This window comes from Phascolarctos cinereus, unplaced genomic scaffold (genome assembly GCF_003287225.1).
Source record: "Phascolarctos cinereus isolate Bilbo 61053 unplaced genomic scaffold, phaCin_HiC Scaffold_5;HRSCAF=322, whole genome shotgun sequence".
Classification (NCBI taxonomy): domain Eukaryota; kingdom Metazoa; phylum Chordata; class Mammalia; order Diprotodontia; family Phascolarctidae; genus Phascolarctos; species Phascolarctos cinereus.
The window spans coordinates 85,028,853-85,045,625 of record NW_027555958.1 but is presented as its reverse complement, the minus strand read 5'-3'; the positions used below and the strand labels follow the sequence as shown (position 1 = coordinate 85,045,625).

General features: G+C 40.6%; 1 protein-coding gene across 3 annotated transcripts; it reads right to left on the bottom strand.

Annotated features, from left to right (window-relative positions):
* Positions 1 to 2,853: 2,853 nt before the first annotated feature.
* On the bottom strand, positions 2,854 to 15,214 carry TBXT (T-box transcription factor T). Of its 3 annotated transcripts, none has more exons than XM_078156750.1 (8): positions 15,009 to 15,214; positions 13,805 to 14,069; positions 12,782 to 12,916; positions 10,988 to 11,049; positions 10,805 to 10,866; positions 8,663 to 8,839; positions 5,788 to 5,917; positions 2,854 to 3,127 (listed from the first exon to the last, which is right to left on the bottom strand). In XM_078156750.1, exons 1-8 carry the CDS (start codon positions 15,212 to 15,214, stop codon positions 2,854 to 2,856), a joined length of 1,311 nt encoding a protein of 436 aa, XP_078012876.1. The 3 variants fall into 3 exon arrangements, with proteins under 3 accessions (XP_078012876.1, XP_020826100.1, XP_020826101.1); XM_020970441.1 differs by having other exon boundaries at positions 8,663 to 8,836; XM_020970442.1 differs by lacking the exon at positions 8,663 to 8,839.
* Positions 15,215 to 16,773: the final 1,559 nt, after the last annotated feature.

Sequence of the window (16,773 nt, the reverse complement as noted above, 5' to 3'; positions counted from 1 at the left end):
ATTTCCAGAGGATGGGAATACTTTGGTCAGTTTTGAGATAAATAGGAAAGGGCAGGTAAGTTAATGACTTGCAACAGAAAATAGTGAGTTCTACTGAGCTCCCAAATATTTTAGGAAGATACGTTTCAAAGTCCCTAAATCAGAGTAGCAGGGAATTTTAGACAGCTTAATTGCTGGATGTTTCCACCACTAGCTGAGGAGTACTTTGTATACGTACTCATTAAACCTTGCCAGAAGAACCTTATCCTGTTCACTTGTACGAGCTGCATGCCAACAATTTTTAATGTTGGGTTTTTTTTTTAGTGTTAATACCTTTACACATTGGGATATCAATCTAATGATGAATTAGGTAGCAGGAATGAAGGATTCACTGCAAGTAACTGGGCATTAACAGGATATCTTCCCTCAATTGCTACCATAACTGTGGGGTATAGAAAGGAAAAGAAAGAATGAATAGCTAGCAGCTAATGATTATTTTTCCCACCAAGTTATTTAGTATAGTGCTTAAATAAGTGTCAAATAAAAATATTTATGGCAAACCTGCTATGTGAAAGACTTTGTTCTAATAGGAATAACAAAGTGCCAAATATATAAAAAAATGCTGTGTTAGGCACTGAAGATACAGATAAAATACAGTCATATGTAGGCATAGGACTTTTCATTTTTTACCAATGCCTTTTCATTGTAATTATTGTACTATATTACATATGATATATTTTCTAATATAATGTATTATACAATAAATAGAATTATAATAATTTATATCAAAGCATATAATAATTTATATATTATATAAATAAATTACATAATATATAATATACTATATTCACTATAATTATGACACTATTTTATCTACCTCATGTCTTGGATGGATTTATTAATATTGCCACGTAAGGAAACTGATGTCCAGAATAATAGTAATTAATTCTGTGTCATAGCTATGTGGCTAGAATCCTATTACTGAGAGACTTGGGAATAATATCATCTCATGACTTATTGCTTTAAATCAAAAGAGCCGTTTGATTCTTTTCAGAATGTATCTTTCATTTAGTGTGACCCAAAGGGAAAAAAAAATGAATCAACCAAAAACAAAAATCAAAAACCTAAGTCACAAGTGGTGCAAAATGAGGTATAATGTCGTGTTCTCCTCTGAAGTGTTTCACACTGATTGAATAGACCACAAATCCACACTAGACTCAGTGGAAGAAAAAAAAAACCATACTAAACTAAAAGATTAAAAAAGAGATTAGCGTACTTATTTTCACAAAGTGCAAATTAACATTTTAAAATTATTTTACTAAACTTGAAAATGCTTAACTTATTTTAAAATACATGTTATACATGATTAAATACAGTTTCTATTAAAAGAGACAGCTATAAAAGAATTTACACAATCACTGTACATTTTCACAAAATAGAAACCACCAGATCTCCAAATTTACAAGAAGTTGACACAGCATACCATTCTTTTCAGCCGATGGATTTTGGTCCCATCATCTACAGACTCCTTGAAAATGTGTCTTGACCTGGTTTATTCTTCATTGTTTACTCACATCAGGATAAAGACAGAAGGCTTTTAAACTCTTCTTTCTGCCTCTCCATTGCATTTTCATCTTATACTAGAACTTTAAAATCAAACCACAATGCAGAAAGTCCATGTTGGAAAGGAGGTGTGTCTACAAGAGTGGGTGAGGCTGACATCACCTAAACATTAAAATTAAAGCTAGTAAACTTCACAATTCATCTTTACATTTACCCCTCAAAAACTTTAATTGTGTCCTGTGCATAATTGGCATATTATCCGCATTGGCTCATGCTATGATGTGCAAAACAATCACAATGTGAACTATAAATAGGAGACTTGAAATAAAATTAAATATTACAAAGAACCTTACTTCCTTTATTATCTAATGATTCTTTCACAGCTGCTTGAAATTCTGAGGAGAGTTGTCTGAAAGTATCTTATAACCATCTGTAATCAAACGACAAAACTCACCTTAAAAGGTGGGGGACTTGATTTGCATAATAACAAGTAGAGTAGCCAAAATTTGCATATTGCCTTTATTTAGCAGGAAATATTTCCTGCTGATTGTCTTTGATTTTTTTTAAGTAGAAAAGGGAATATAAGCATACAGTTGTGGTGTAATCTAACTATACAAATAATTGCAAATGCTCAAAATAATAACACTCTAGTGGGCTGAGAATTCCCAAATTTTGCAGTTCAACTAAATCTTGTGCAACCCTAATATCGCTTCCAACTATCAATTTACTCTGTCATTAAACAACTCAACTACAATTCTGTTCACTGTGGCACAAAGTGACCTGGAAATTGATCCAAAGTAACATTGATTTTCTTTTAAATTAAATGGAAAAGAACAGTTCATTTAAAGAGGAACAGGTGTACTTAAGACACCTCACTGACAAAAGGCCGATGATAAACTGATACGGGGACCATTACGTTTGGTGTCCAGATTTTGTTATCTAACACGGAGTGGCACTTTGGGTTCCTGAAGTTTCTGGGTCCCAGCCAAACAAAGCTAAGTGAAAGCAAGCTGACTAGTTTTTGGTTTTGTTTTTTTTTTTGTCCTAGATCTAATTCCCCATGACATGTAAAGAAGCCTGAACCCAAGTCCAAGACTGAATTTCTGCTCCTCTTTCCCAGGACTGGGGACTTGGTAACTCTTGTTAAAACAGCAATCTAGCTTTCATTCCTTCTAACTGTTCTCCAAAGCTCTTTTTCTACCCCTGCACCATTATGAGAAACCTTTAGGAGCAGACCAGACCAACTCATGGGAATCAAGAAGAAACAACAGTAAAAAGTCTGTGCAACTCTTTTTTGAAAAGTGTCTCGATTTACATGGAAGGTGGTGATACAGGTGTCCACGAAGCTGCGAGGCGGGCATGTGCTGAAGCATCATACTGGCTGTCAGGGATATCTGTGGCTGAGACACTGCCTTCGTACAGCGGAGATCCAGAGGAAGAGGAGGCTGAAACCGCATGGGGCAGGGGCGGGTAGTGTGCAGTGGAGCCCCGCAAAAACTGAGCGCCCAGCCCATTGGACATCCCTGCTGACTGAGCCACTGGTGTGATCGTGCTGTTACTCACTGACCACAAGTTAGGATACTGACTGGAATGAAGAAAACCCAAGTGAGTAAAGAAAGCAGGGAAGCCAGCCGCTGGAGGGGAGAGCAGGTGCACAAGAGGGATACAACAACAAAAATCCTACTTGTAACCAAAAGAACTTGTATATCTAAATATTTTCCCAGAGCACAGTGAGATAGATAAAAGTAGGGAAGGTTATAATAATAATAATAGAAGATGCTAACATTTACATAGCACTTTAAAGTTTGCAAAGCACTTTAGTATTTTTGTTTTCTCATTTGACCCTCACCACATCCTGATGTGGCTGGTGCTATTATTACTCCCATTTTACAGATGAGGAAACTGAGGCTGAGAGAGGTAGTTACTTGCACTGAGACAGACTGATAAAGTGTTTTGAAGAAGGATTAGAGCTCTCATTTTCCAGGATTCTATCTCTCCTTCAATAAGCTACTCTTGTCTCATTTTGATTTCTCTTTAGTAGGTAAAGATGCTAAAGCACAAAAGATTAGTCTAGGATTCCTACATAAACATATACAATAAGCGTTTGATGAATTCAATTAAACCACAGACTTTGACCACATCACTGTTGTGTGCAGAGCACTAAGCCTGGGCTAAGAGATACAATATTTGCATCTCAACTAAAGCTTATAATTTAGAGGGGAGAAATATGCAAGCTAAATAACCAACTGTATTAAAAAAGGGAAAGGCAAAACCAACTTGGGGTTTTCTGGGAAGGATTCTTATAGGCCCAAGGCATGTGAGTTAAGTTTTAAATTAAGTAGGATTCAAAAGGCCAAGGGGAATGGATAATTCCCTGACATCAGAGCTGGCAGGAAAAATAGCATTTTGGCAGGGAAGTGACAGAGTAAGCCTGGGGAAATGCCTGGTCCATTCAGTTGGACTAGGGCAGTTCAGAATGTCAAGAGCATAGAGGGGAGCACTGTTAAGATAAAATCTGGAAAGATGAGAGGGTTCCAGATTGTAGAGTGCCTTGGACTATAGGAATGAAGAGTAAGTTTCCCGAATTTCAGTGCTATATTCTTTAAAATTCACACTACCCAAAAATATTTCTTAGCCTATGAAAGGGAGTTATAATAAACCAGGGACCAGTTCGATGTTATTTTGTGCACTCAATTACCCACAGTAAAAAACCATTCAAGCATGATAGCTTGAACTGAGAGTCAGGAGACCTGAGTTCTCATCATAGCTCTGCAGATGTCCAAAGACACTGCCATAAGTACTAAGGGCAAATGCAGACATGGCTAATGCACAGATTTTGAACTGGAGGACATTACAATTGATAAGAGATATACCACGTGTACATCTAAATAAGTAACTTATAAAAAGGTGGAAAGCTCACAGAGCTAGCTAGGAGTCATAATCACAGAATTTTGAGAAGTTGAAGGGGAGAGAAAGAAAACAAAACCAAGCATTAATTAGGTCCCTCCTTAGGTGCCAGGCACTTCGCTAAGTGCTTTATAAATACTACTTCATTTGATCTTCACAAAAACCCTGTGGGGTAGGTGCTGTTATTAACTCCACTTTATAGCTGAGGAAACTGAGGCAGTCAGAAGTTAAGTGATTTGTCCAAGGTCAAACAGTAAATGTCTGAGGCCAGATTTGAACTCAGCAACACACAGTCTAATCCATACCTGAAAAGAACCCATAATATACTGGACAAATGGTCATCCAGCTTCTGGCTGAAGACCTCCAAGGAGGGAGATCTGATCCCACCCCGTCTTGAGGAACCTATTCCACTTTTGTACATCTTTAATTGTAGGGAAGGTTTTTTTTCTTCTCATCAGAACTAAAATTGGCCCCTTTGCATCTTCCCCTACTGCTTCTGAGACCAAAGGGAACAAATCTAATCCCTCTCTTCCATAACATCCCTTCCTATGCTTGGAACACAGCTATCATATTTCTCCTGTGTCTTGTCTAACTGGCTGTAGAATCTTGGACACAAGTTACTTAGAATCTTTCTGAGGCCTTAGTATCCTTATCTGTAAAATAAATGGGGGTTACTTCATTGAACAAAAAATGAAGGGGAGAACCTAGATCACCTCTATAGTATCTTCTAGTTCTAAAAGTCATGACCCTTTATAGCCGTGAGTGATGGCAAGAATTAATCATATTTCTTTCTGAATTTGAAGTCCATAGCCCCAGCCAGAGGCTTTGAAGCACTTAGCATTATTTCCACCAATAGGTCCTTTGTCCATTTCTTCCTGACCCCCCAAATCCATTCACTAACTCTTTCACTTACACCAATTGCATCCACTTGCTCTTTCAGAACAGGAGCTACATAGTAAGATTCTATAGTAATAAGTGGGGTAAAAAGAATGTATGTTGGAGTCATTAAATGCGAATGGAGAGGTTTTCATATCTTTCTATGACCATAAGGGGGCACTGCCTCAAAGCTGAACGTGGACCAGAGCACGAGTTGAGAGCTGTCTTCTCTGGGCAATCCCCAGGTAGCTCCACAGCCTGCATGAAAGTGGCTCTTGGTTGTTTTTCTCCTCTGATATCCTAAGCCAGCCAGGAGGGCAAGTAGCCAGGAGGAGGCTCTCGCTCCCTCTTGACATACGAAGAAAACATGGGCCTCATTATCACTCATGTGATACACCAACCACTAAGGGTCCAAACCATGCTTTTGTACAGTCTTTGAAGCAAAGCAAATATAACTCTTACCTAGAACCTGGAGATGTGCCAGTGTTATGACTCATGGGTAGCATACTGGTGTGGGTGGGCATTCCAAGACTGGACCAGTTGTCATGGGATTGAAGCATGGACAGACAGGCAGAAGAATTGTCAGAATAGGCTAGGGAATGTATGAGGGGAAAAAAAAGATTACTGGGGCATCCTAAACAAAAAATTCAATACCAAATTAAAAATGCTAATGAAAATAATTATGTAAAACAATTGACATAATTCAAATTATTGTTATCCATTAGAAATATCTGTTTATACGCTCAGTGACAGTGCTTTTTGACTAGTTAGAGACCTGTGTCAATTGTATATGCTTAGAAGAGAAATTAGACAGTTGAGATTAGAAGACACCCACACTTTAGAAGTGGTAAGCTCTATTTAGATGGACATTTTGATGAACAGAGGAAATATTCTACGTACTTAAAATTGCTTAGCAGAGGAAGATTCCATAAAGAAATTGTGTGCCTCAATAGGAAGGAGTTATTACTGAGTGATGAGAAATTACACATAAATACATAGAAATGTAGAAAGACAAATGAATCGATAGAGAATGAATAACAATATTAAAACAGTTCATGTACTAAGACTGTGACAGAATAAAACTAGGGTCAAAATCTAGCACAAGACAAGAAGAACTAGAAAGGAACATGGGTTGTTGCTCTTAATTTGGCAAAGCTAGTTAATGTTAAATTTTAAAAGTAAAATGAAAATCATTTGAAGCTTATGAGTCCTCTATGCTATCTTTTAAAACAATTTTCTTTTAATGCTTTTTTTGGTGGTCATGATGTTTTGAAAAGAGTCGGAGGAGCTGGGCTTAACTCTCCTCTCTGAGAGCTGAGTGACTTTGGGCAAGTCACTTAAATTTCTTGGGTCTCAGTTTGTTAGATGTGAAATTAAGGTGTTAAACTAGAGTATCTGTGAGGTCTCTTCTGGTTCTAGGTCTAAGTCTTGTTGTTATCAGTCATATTTAACTCTTCATGACCCCATTTGGGGCTTTCTTGGCAAATATACTGGAGTGCTTTGCTATTTCCTTCTCCAGCTCATTTTGCAGATGGAGAAACTGAGGCAAACAGGGTTCAATGACTTGCCCAGGGTCACAAAGCTAGGAAGTGTCTGAGGCCAGATTTGAACTCAAGAAGATGAATCTTCCTGATTTCAGGCCCATTACTCTATCCACTGCACCACTTAGCTGCCCAGATCTAGGTCTATGAACTTATTTTTTTATTTAAAATAGAGAAGCATTAAGCACTTGGCCAACTATTAAAGGCAGCCTTACTTAATAAATATCATCTACTTTCTTTTGTCACATTGTGTTTCAGGGCTAACTTGGTGATAGAGGTACCACTTCATGGTGACAACTAGGCTTTTCTTATTGGTATGATCATTAAAGTCAACAGATGTCGTTGGGAGCCCCTCTGGAGACAGTAGAAAGGCACCAGGCAAACCTATCATTCTTCTCTTTATGTTCCTTGAGCCAGCAATGTAATAGAAAGATCTAAAAGGCACCCTCCTGGGTCAGAGTAGTAATGACAAGAATTTATTGATCTACTGATGCTGCAGGGTAGAGGAGAGAACGATAACATCCCTATTCTTGAGGACATTTCTAAATACAGTTGAGAATAAAAAAGATGCATATGAAATAAGCAGAGTCCATAACTTACACTAATCAATGATTCTTAAATTGGGGTCCATGAACTTTTTTTTAAAAAAAAATATTTTTGTAACTGACCACATTTCAACATAATTGATTTCCTTTGTAATCCTATGTAATTTATTTTATGCATTTAAAAAATATACTGAGAATGTATCCATGGCACAAAGAAGGTTAGGAGACTCTGCATTAAGTAGGATATCCAAAATATAATGTAGGACAGACCATACACAATTTCTCTCTGTCTCTGTCTCTGTCTCTCTCTCTCTCTCTCTCTGTCTCTCCATTAATTTGAAATCCATTTTTTCTTCCATTTTCTTTCAGAAAAAATGTGGTCACTTGTTTCAGAAAACCTGAAGGGGGACAATTAATTTGGGTAAGCAAATGGCTCACGATTGCCAGACTACATAGGGAGGGGAGGCAAGGCACTGAAATCCAAGTTTGGTTGTAAGTCAATTTTCACGATTTCAGTTGGGTTTTAGTTGGAAGAGAGAAATCTCTGGTCAAAGACATCTTTATACTCAAATAGTGTGTCTATTTACATTTGATTAAAAAAAAACAAAGAAAGATTAATGTATTGTATGTGATATGATTCCTCCCTTAACAGGGTCCCCGAGAATTTCTGTAGAGTCTAACTGCCTTCTTCATGTTGTTGGCAGATATTCCTAGGGTGGAGAAGGTAGAGCAGTTGTACTTCGTAAGTACTACTCATTTTGGTAGAAGAACAAGTGCTCTAGAAGCCATCTCCTGACTGACTTGGGGTGACTTTCATTAATGCTTTTCCATATCCTTGTATTTTGAATAAGACACCCCGACACTCTCAGGTTTCATGGACATACAAACATTCCAGGATAAATATCCAAAAAGTATAAGTAGGCAATTCTCTTACTTATCCCGCTTCTTCTCTTCCCTCTCCCGGGTCCATGTCCATGTGCAATCACTCCCTTCCCAAAAGGCAGATCAAACCAGGTTCAAAATAATCAACCTCTAGGGCAGCTAGGTGGTACAGTGGATAGAGCATCAGCCCTGGATTCAGTAGGACCCAAGTTCAAATCCGGCCTCAGACACATAACACTTACTAGCTGTGTGACCCTGGGCAAGTCACTTAACCCCATTGCCTAACCAAAAAAAAAAAAAAAAAAATAATAATAATAATAAATCAACCTCTTTCAGTCACCACCAACTAAGCACAGACATCAGACTTACTTGGAGAGTTGTTCCGGTGAGTATATGGATTGGGATAGGGAGATGATCGGTGGTTCCTCAGTGTGGGGTACCGTTCACAGCCATGTGTAGAAGAGAGTGCTAAAGGAGAGCCAAACTGAGCATGGGGATTGGCAGGTGGACAAAGGGTACCAGTTCCAGGAAGAAGCCACCCTCCTACTGTGAAAAAGGAAAACTGAATTACTTTGAGGATTATTAAAGCAGAAAATGGGGAAGAGAAATCTATATTGTTTTGTAAAATACATATGTTTTACTCATTAAATTGTGTTTCTTTTGCAAATATTTCTCTCAGACCTCTTATCTCCTTCCTTCCTTATTTCCCCTCAAGTAGCTTCAGATCAGCTTTCATGTGAACAGCTTAGTTATGAAGAAAGTAAAAGTGAATCAGAAAATACATGAAGATTCAGAGTTCAAATCTTCCTTACTCCCCAAATACTGACTTTTAATAATTTTAAGGATGCATAGTTTTAGCACTGTGGATAACTCCATACAATGCAGATCACAATCTCTCCATACCTTAATAGACAATACAAAGATTTGTGGTTAAAAAAAAAGTAATCATTTAGGGAACCTAGGGAACATGTTAATAATGCCTACAAGACCTGATTGGTCTTTGGAGGATCCCCAAAATACTTTCTTTCCTCATTTTCTCTCTCTCTCTCTCTCTCTCTCTCTCTCTCTCTCTCTCTCTCTCTCTCTCTCTCTCTCTCTCTCTCTCTCTCTTCAGTAATTTGAAATCCATTTTTTCTTCCATTTCCTTTTTGGAAAAACGTGGTCACTTCTTTCAGAAACCCTGAAGGGAGATAATTAATTTGGGGAAGCAAATGGCTCACATTTGCCAAACTACAAACAATTCCTTAGACAAGATCTAAGTAAGCTAAACAGATATACACACAACATATGTGAAACATCATCTGTGATCCCAGTGTGTTTATCATCTCCTCTAAGTGGCTTTAAGTACTTTTTGAGTTACTCTAGAAGAAATTTGTTAACTACTATGGGATAACAAACAGCCAGATAGTGAGAAAAGAAGAGGAAAAAAGGTTTTAATCAGAAGTGTGTCATTTCTGTTAATCTCCTTGCTGCCACTTGAAATTACTGGCCATAAGCTTGATGGTTCCAATACTATCATTACTTTTAAACCTCAAACTCCCATTATTGCTTTGCCTGCATGCAGTGCTTTCCAAAAAGCTCTGTTCTCTGCTCTACATAGAGGGAGTAAGCTGATACACTTTTACACAGGAGCAGGGAAACGCTGCCTCCTAATATACCCATAGGGAGAATGTCCCCACTGCAGTTGTGTAAAGAGAGCCCTACTTGTCTAGAATTCACTCCTCCCCCCCACCCCAAAGAGAATACTAAACCCAGAGCATAGAAGCATGAAGCCAAATCCTAACATTTCACCTATCCTAGCAGCCATCTAGAGGCTACTTTTGACTGGTAAGCCTCTCTAGGCCTTACAGAAAAGCTGGTCCAATTCAACTTTACCTTGGGTGCAGCACAGAGCAATTTTCCAGATCCTTCAATGACTTGGGACTGGATTTAGAACTCCCAGGAACATTAAAGATTAGATCCCCTCAGACCAATTCAGTTCTCCCAGTTTAAGAAGATTCCCACTTCCCACAGATCTCAGCACAAAGTTGGTTCCTATGATATTCCCCCACTAACGCCATTTATTAGAAGTAAACTCTGCTGATGTGCATTCTTCCTTTGCTCCCTCTAGACAGCGGCCAGACAAGGGCCACTAGAAAATGTTTCTCTCTCTTTCTTTCTCTCTCATTTTTCTGGCCCTGATTCTTCCCACCTGGTAAGCTGCCTCTGTATGTGTGTGCAAGAAGGCAGAAGTGAATAACAACATAACCCTGACCAAATACAACTTCCCTAGCTACATAGGCTCACAAAGCTTGAGAAGTACCGATCTTAATTGAGGAGGTAATCAGTATAGGGAAGGTGCTGTCAGCATCATTCTTCCCTGTTCGCTGTACCCAAAAGAAGGACAATTTTCCTACCCTGCCTTCACTCACTGACCTCAAAATTACTTTCCTTGTCTTCTAGGTCTATCTCCATCTCCTAGGATTTAGTAACAAAGTGTATTTTAAAACGATAGTTCAGTGCATAACATACGTTGTGAGTATCCAGTCTGTTGATTGTCTCCTGATTCTTCCAGCATATCTTTGTGGTCACTTCTATAAAAAACAAATTTAATTTTGTCAAAAAATAAAACTCTTCCAAGGAACTTTGATAGAACTAATATTTAAGCTTGTATATACTTCGCTAAGTAGGCATGGTTAGTAGGAATTCTCTCACCTTTCCTTTGCATCAAGGAAAGCCTTTGCAAATGGATTGTATTTAATTTTAAGAGCTGTGATCTGAAAAACAACAAGAAATTGAGTTTGCTAACATACTTTTGCATTACCCCAGTGCTAAATTTAGTACTAAACAACACCCCACAAAAGATCAACAATCAGCAAATATCTAAATGAATTTTTCCATGAGAAAGGCCTCTGTGACAAATGACGATGTTCTAAAGAAAATTTCCATAAGTATCATTCATAGACCACGTTTCCTTAAGGCCAGTTTCCTGAAGAAGATTCACCCTAATAAGTTCATAAAAATCATCTAATTGTCTCAGATTAATTTTTGGATGTATACAATGTCAAATGCGACCTTCAAGATAAAATCTCCATCTTCTTTGCTAGACTCTAATTTGTTGTGTACATTTATCAGATTTGTTACATAATTGTCAAGTCTCCAGGGCACTGTTTGGTGTATAAGTTCTGTCAGGGAAACAGAGATTGTTGACAACTCTATTAAATCCCTGCCAAGATTTTACCCCAAAGAAAGGATTCTATCCCGGACAGGAAGGTTCTTTCTCCTTTAAAGTCAAAAGAAGATTCTACAGTCTTCTTTCCGCATCAGACGACTGTGAGAGGCCGGAATCTCTTCTATCTATCTTAATTTACACTGATTAAGAGCTGGGACTGTCATCTAGTCTAAGCCCTCTCATTTTACAGATGAGGAAACGAAACTCAGGGGTAAAATGATTTGTCCACAGGTGCCAAATGACAGAGCCTTCAATTCAAACCCTCTCAGGTCCAGACAAAGAAATGGATGCCTTGTCATTTCTTTAATTCCACAAAGGCCTTTCTTACTATTTACTTTTAGTATCAGTACTACTGCGTTTGTTGATACTTACTTTGGGCCTCTAGGTGACACAGAGGTCAGAGTGCCCAGCCTGGAGTCAGAAAGACTCATCTCTCTGAGTTCAAAATCCGGCCTTAGACACTTACTAGTAGCATGACCCTGGGCAAGTCTCTTAACCCTGTTTACCTCAGTTTCCTCATTTATAAAATGAACTGGAAAAGGAAATGGCAAACCACTCCAATATCTTTGTCAAGAAAACCCAAAATGGGGTCGCAGAGAGTCAAATATGACTGAAAAATGACTGATAAACAACATATAGCATTTTAACATTTATACTGTGTTTTACATGCATTATTTCATTTGATAAAATATGGATAGTTCCAGTGAGAGGCAAACTGGCCTAGCCTAGAGGATAGATATCGGCCTTGAGGGTTAGCACTGCTCCCCTCTGAAACATGCTTGCTGCTGACCTGGGACAAGTCACTTAACCCCTTAGGGCCTCAGGCCACTCTCTAAGATTAGAAGTCATAGATTTGTAGACTACATTAGTACAGAGAATTTCTTCATCCAAAGAGCTCTGTAGCTATGAAATTACAGATAAAGAACCATACGTTATCATACATTTCATTTTAGATTTCTTTTTCCTCTCCTCTCCTATTTCTCTTAAGCCTGTCCACCAAGGTATTCAACATGATTCAAATGCTCTGAAACTATACTATTAATCCTGAGGTAAGCACTTTTAAAAGTTTAAACAGAATAAATCCTTATTGCAAAATGTATGAGCCCAAATAACAGAGCCAAATGTGATCCCTTTAAAAAGGTGGTCCAAGTCTTCCACCGTTTATCTTATCTCTCTTCCCCCCACCCCCATTCTCTTCTTTGCAGGGAGCTCCAAGTTTCAATTTTCTGAGCGAGTGGAATCCCAGAAGAAAAGCAATTCTGAATAGTTCTTCCTACCTCCTCATTCTGGTATGCAGTAACTGCTATAAACTGGGTCTCAGGAAAGGAGTGGCTAGTTATCATGCGCTGGGGCCCACCAACTCTCACTATGTGGATTCGGGGCTCATACTTGTGTAAGGAGTTCAGCATGATCTGAGGAAGGCAGGAGAAGTCTCCATTAGCATGCATGGTGAGGAAAACAGCTTCATCAGAAAGAGAAGTCATTCATTTGACACTAATGCTTTTAAGAGGAAGATGGCCATTCCAGAACCCAGCATGCACGTCCTAAGCATAGCAGATCTATCCCAAATCAAAGGATGTTGTCATTAGGGGAGAAAAAGTTATTTAGGTCACAGGTAATACCTCTCAAGATATTTATTTATGTCGCATTGAAGGATAACCTTTTCATAAAGGGGTAGGAGAAATATGCTACACAAACACCATTAAAGTCAATGAAAGCGAATCAGAAAACTCTTTGGTCTGGCAGAATTAAGACCCAAGGCCTCCATAATGGCTAGGGAAACCCTTAAAAGTCTGGGTTTGTTTTGAATCTTGGCAGGAAACAAAGTATTCCACTAACTGTTCCCAACCACAGAAGAAAATAAAATTAGAAAACCAATTTTTATTTACTACTGGTTGAAAAAAGCTTCAAGTTGTAAATGTTGTAGGAGACATTTAGTTTTACTAGAAGAAATGTATATCATCAAACTCAATACATACCCTTAGCCTTGGGATACCTGAGATCTACATATGGGATGGGAATGGAGAGCTACACAGTAGCCAATCTCTCTCATACAATTTTCAGATTCAGGCTTCTTTTTCCTTCCCTCCTGCCCTCTCCATTTTAGACAGACTCGGTGTTACTGTTATCAGCTTTATACAAATAAGAAGTTAAATCTTGAATCAGGAAGGGGAAGGGGCAGGATTCTTTTGCCTGAAGACACTGATCGCTGGGTGTCCCACTGTGTCTGTCCTTCTATCCTCTCTGCTTAGGACTTGCTTCCCCACCAAAGCGTCTGTCAAGGCATGGCCAGGACCTACCTGCCCCCCTCCATTGAGTTTGTTGGTGAGTTTGACTTTGCTGAAGGAGACAGGTGCCTTCATCCAGTGAGCTCCAAAGTTTGGGGAATCTGGGTGAATGTAGACACAGCTTGGGGCCTGTGGTTCTGGTTTGCCCCCCGGCACCCACTCTCCATTTACATACTTCCATCGGTGATTGTCTGCAGCCACAAAGTCCAGTAGAAAAGAGTACATAGCGTTGGGATCCAGGCCAGATACATTTACCTTCAGCACCGGGAACATTCTCCTGGAAAGGGGAGGAAGCAAACAGGAGAGTGCCAGAGATGAGGGTGGATGGGGTATAGGAGAGAAAGGAGAGGTGGAGCTGAATTTTGTCTCTAGTATGTAGCAAGTTCTCAATGTTTAAACTGATGACCCTCAGAGCCCAGCAAAGGAGCCTCTCTTCCTCCCCTTTCTTGGCTGGTTGAGGGGATACTGTGAAAAAGGTGGTACTGGGAAATTTCAGGAATGGAAGAGGGAAAGTAGAGAGAAGTGGGAAGTAGAGGAGGAGAGAAAGAACTGAAAATTAGGAAACCCAACATTTCCACATAGGTCCTGAAGTATTCCAAGCTTCCTGACACATTCCTCTATATTCCCATAGGGGCTGGTGGCTAAAGATGGGTATGAGAAAGTATAAATGTGTGCCGATCCAGGGCCCTGGCCTTTCACAATAACAAGCTCTTGAGGCCTCACTCAAATCTGCTTGCTAAAGTGAATGAATGGGGGGTGTGTGTGTGTGTGTGTGTGTGTGTGTGTGTGTGTGTGTGTGTGTGTATGTGTGGGGGGGGGTGTGGGTGTGGGTGTGAAAGAGGGATAGGGTAGGGTGGAAGGAACAGTATTTCCCAGAAGAAAAAGGTGACATAAAAGATTTGCTCCCGCCAGAAATTGAGGTCCGTATTCACAGCCTCTCACAGTGTGTCTCCAGACTGCAGAAATGCAGACCTGCCCCCTAAATTAGAGGGCTTACCCTCCATCAACCAGAAACTGAGTTTCTTCCAGAAGACTGGGAGATTTAAGAGCTGGATGGCCATCTAATCCAATGCTCTCATTTTACAGAGGAGAAGACTGAGACCCAAAGAAGTGAGTGACTTGCCCAAGGCCACACAGACAAGCAACGGCAGAACTGGATGAAGAGAGTTTGGAGCAGGAAGGTCCGGAAATCGGGGTGCAGAGGTCCTCGCCTTACCTGCCGTTCTTGGTAACGATCATCTCGTTGGTGAGTTCCTTGAAGCGGAGCCAGAGTTCATTCTCCTCCAGCGTGACGCGCAGCGCGCTTTCTGTGGGGTCCCCCTTCTCGCTACCAGCCTGAAGCTCATTCTCCACAGCACTCAGGAGATGGTCCACTCGGTACTGCAGGCTCTTCCCAGAGCTTTCAGTGTTGGGGGAGCTCATCCTCTCACTCTCTGCCCCCCCCTCCCCACCCCCTCCCCTCCCCCCACCCCCAAAGGTCCAACTCACTCTTCGAGAGCCACTTTCAGCTATACCAGGTTGCCACCTTTGCAAGAAAACTCAGTGCAGGAAGGAGTTGCGAAGTCTCCCCAGCGCACAGCTGCAAACTTGGAAGGAGTGGGTAGATAGAAATTGGGGGGAGGGGGTCAGGGGAAAGGGGAGGGGGGAATAAAGTTAATTCCACTTGAACTCTCGGTACGTGAGACAGAAACTGGTCTTAGGGGTAGTAATTATGCCCCCCATAAATAGAGCCCATGTGGCCCTGGGAAGAGGGGGCATGCCTGATTGGACAGGAGCACCCTTTGATGTGCTTGGCTCTGGGGACCGATTGGCTGACTGCGGCCATATCAGAACCGGGCCCGAGGAAAGCCTGTGATGTTAATTGCCGCCAGTGGGATCCCGCGAGGTTGTTTCATGTAAATTCCCCTCCCTAACCCTCCTTCCCCCTCCCTTCCCAAGTCTCTACACACCCACACCCACACCCCACCCCCTCCGCCTTCCCCAAAATGTTTGCACCTCTATCAAAGCCGCTGGAACCCGCCACTGCAGCCGCCGAGGAGGAGGAAATGGACAGCCCCATAACTTGCCGCCTCCTGGCCCTCAATTCATACATTCATTGCAGAGGCATTGACACTTCTCTATTTTTGCTCCTCTCTTCACCCACCCCCACCTCCTACCCCTGCCGGTCTTCCCTTCTCTCTCTCCTAGTCCACCCTCTCCCAGCAGGTTTGAAAGCATGGGGCAAAGGCTAGAGATTCAAATTTGTGGTCTCACCTGGAGATCTGAGGGCAACAGTCCTTAGGAGATGCAAGTCAGCTTTTCCCTTCAAAACACGCAAACTCCTTGGTAGCACCTGGTTGCTGGCTAGCTTTCTATAAAGCAATAGATGTAGCTTCTCTGGGTTTTATGCACAGATAGAAAGTTGGAGACTGTCTTGAGTCACCTTCTCCGACTATACACGTTGAAGGTTGTGTTTGAATCGGCCCTCCTTAGGAAGCTGGAACTTCTTATCAGAAATGGGAAACACTCAGAAATGTGTTGGTTTATTTACCAAGGGGCTACCCAATAGCCAGAGGACATATAACCTGAACTTTCAAAACATTTTTTTATTCCACAACTAAACATTTCAATTTCATTGCATATTCATGCATTTATTATTGACTGGGGGAGATGGTCTTTATTTCTTTCCTTTTTCGCGAATCACTAGACTACTGAGCTCGGACCCGAGGAGCAGGATTGAGAGAGACAGTGAAAGGGGTTCATTTATTCCCACCCACACGCAGGGTTTGGGAATTGCTCCCAACTCAGAGTACTTTGCATTCTCTGCTGCAGTCGGTGGTGTGAGGAGAGGTTTATTACCTTTCGGTGAGAACCTCTGGATGTAGGGAGAAGGAGAGGTGACAATGAGCAGGAAATAGTTCAATGGGGTCTCTTTAAACAATAACAATCCCTTTAAACAGGAGCCCAAACTGGCGACAGAAAGCAGAAGCCAGTGTAAAGCT

Bases quoted from the DNA above. Each gene is read 5' to 3' on its own strand.
- TBXT (XM_078156750.1), bottom strand. From the start codon at position 15,214: ATGAGCTCCCCCAACACTGAAAGCTCTGGGAAGAGCCTGCAGTACCGA. The intron at 12,917-13,804 runs GTAGGTCCTGGC...TGCCTTCCTCAG, and splicing joins AACTCAATGGAGGGGGGCAG to ATCATGCTGAACTCCTTACA. The intron at 11,050-12,781 runs GTAGGAAGAACT...GTTGTTTTTCAG, and splicing joins CTGCATACCAGAATGAGGAG to ATCACAGCTCTTAAAATTAA.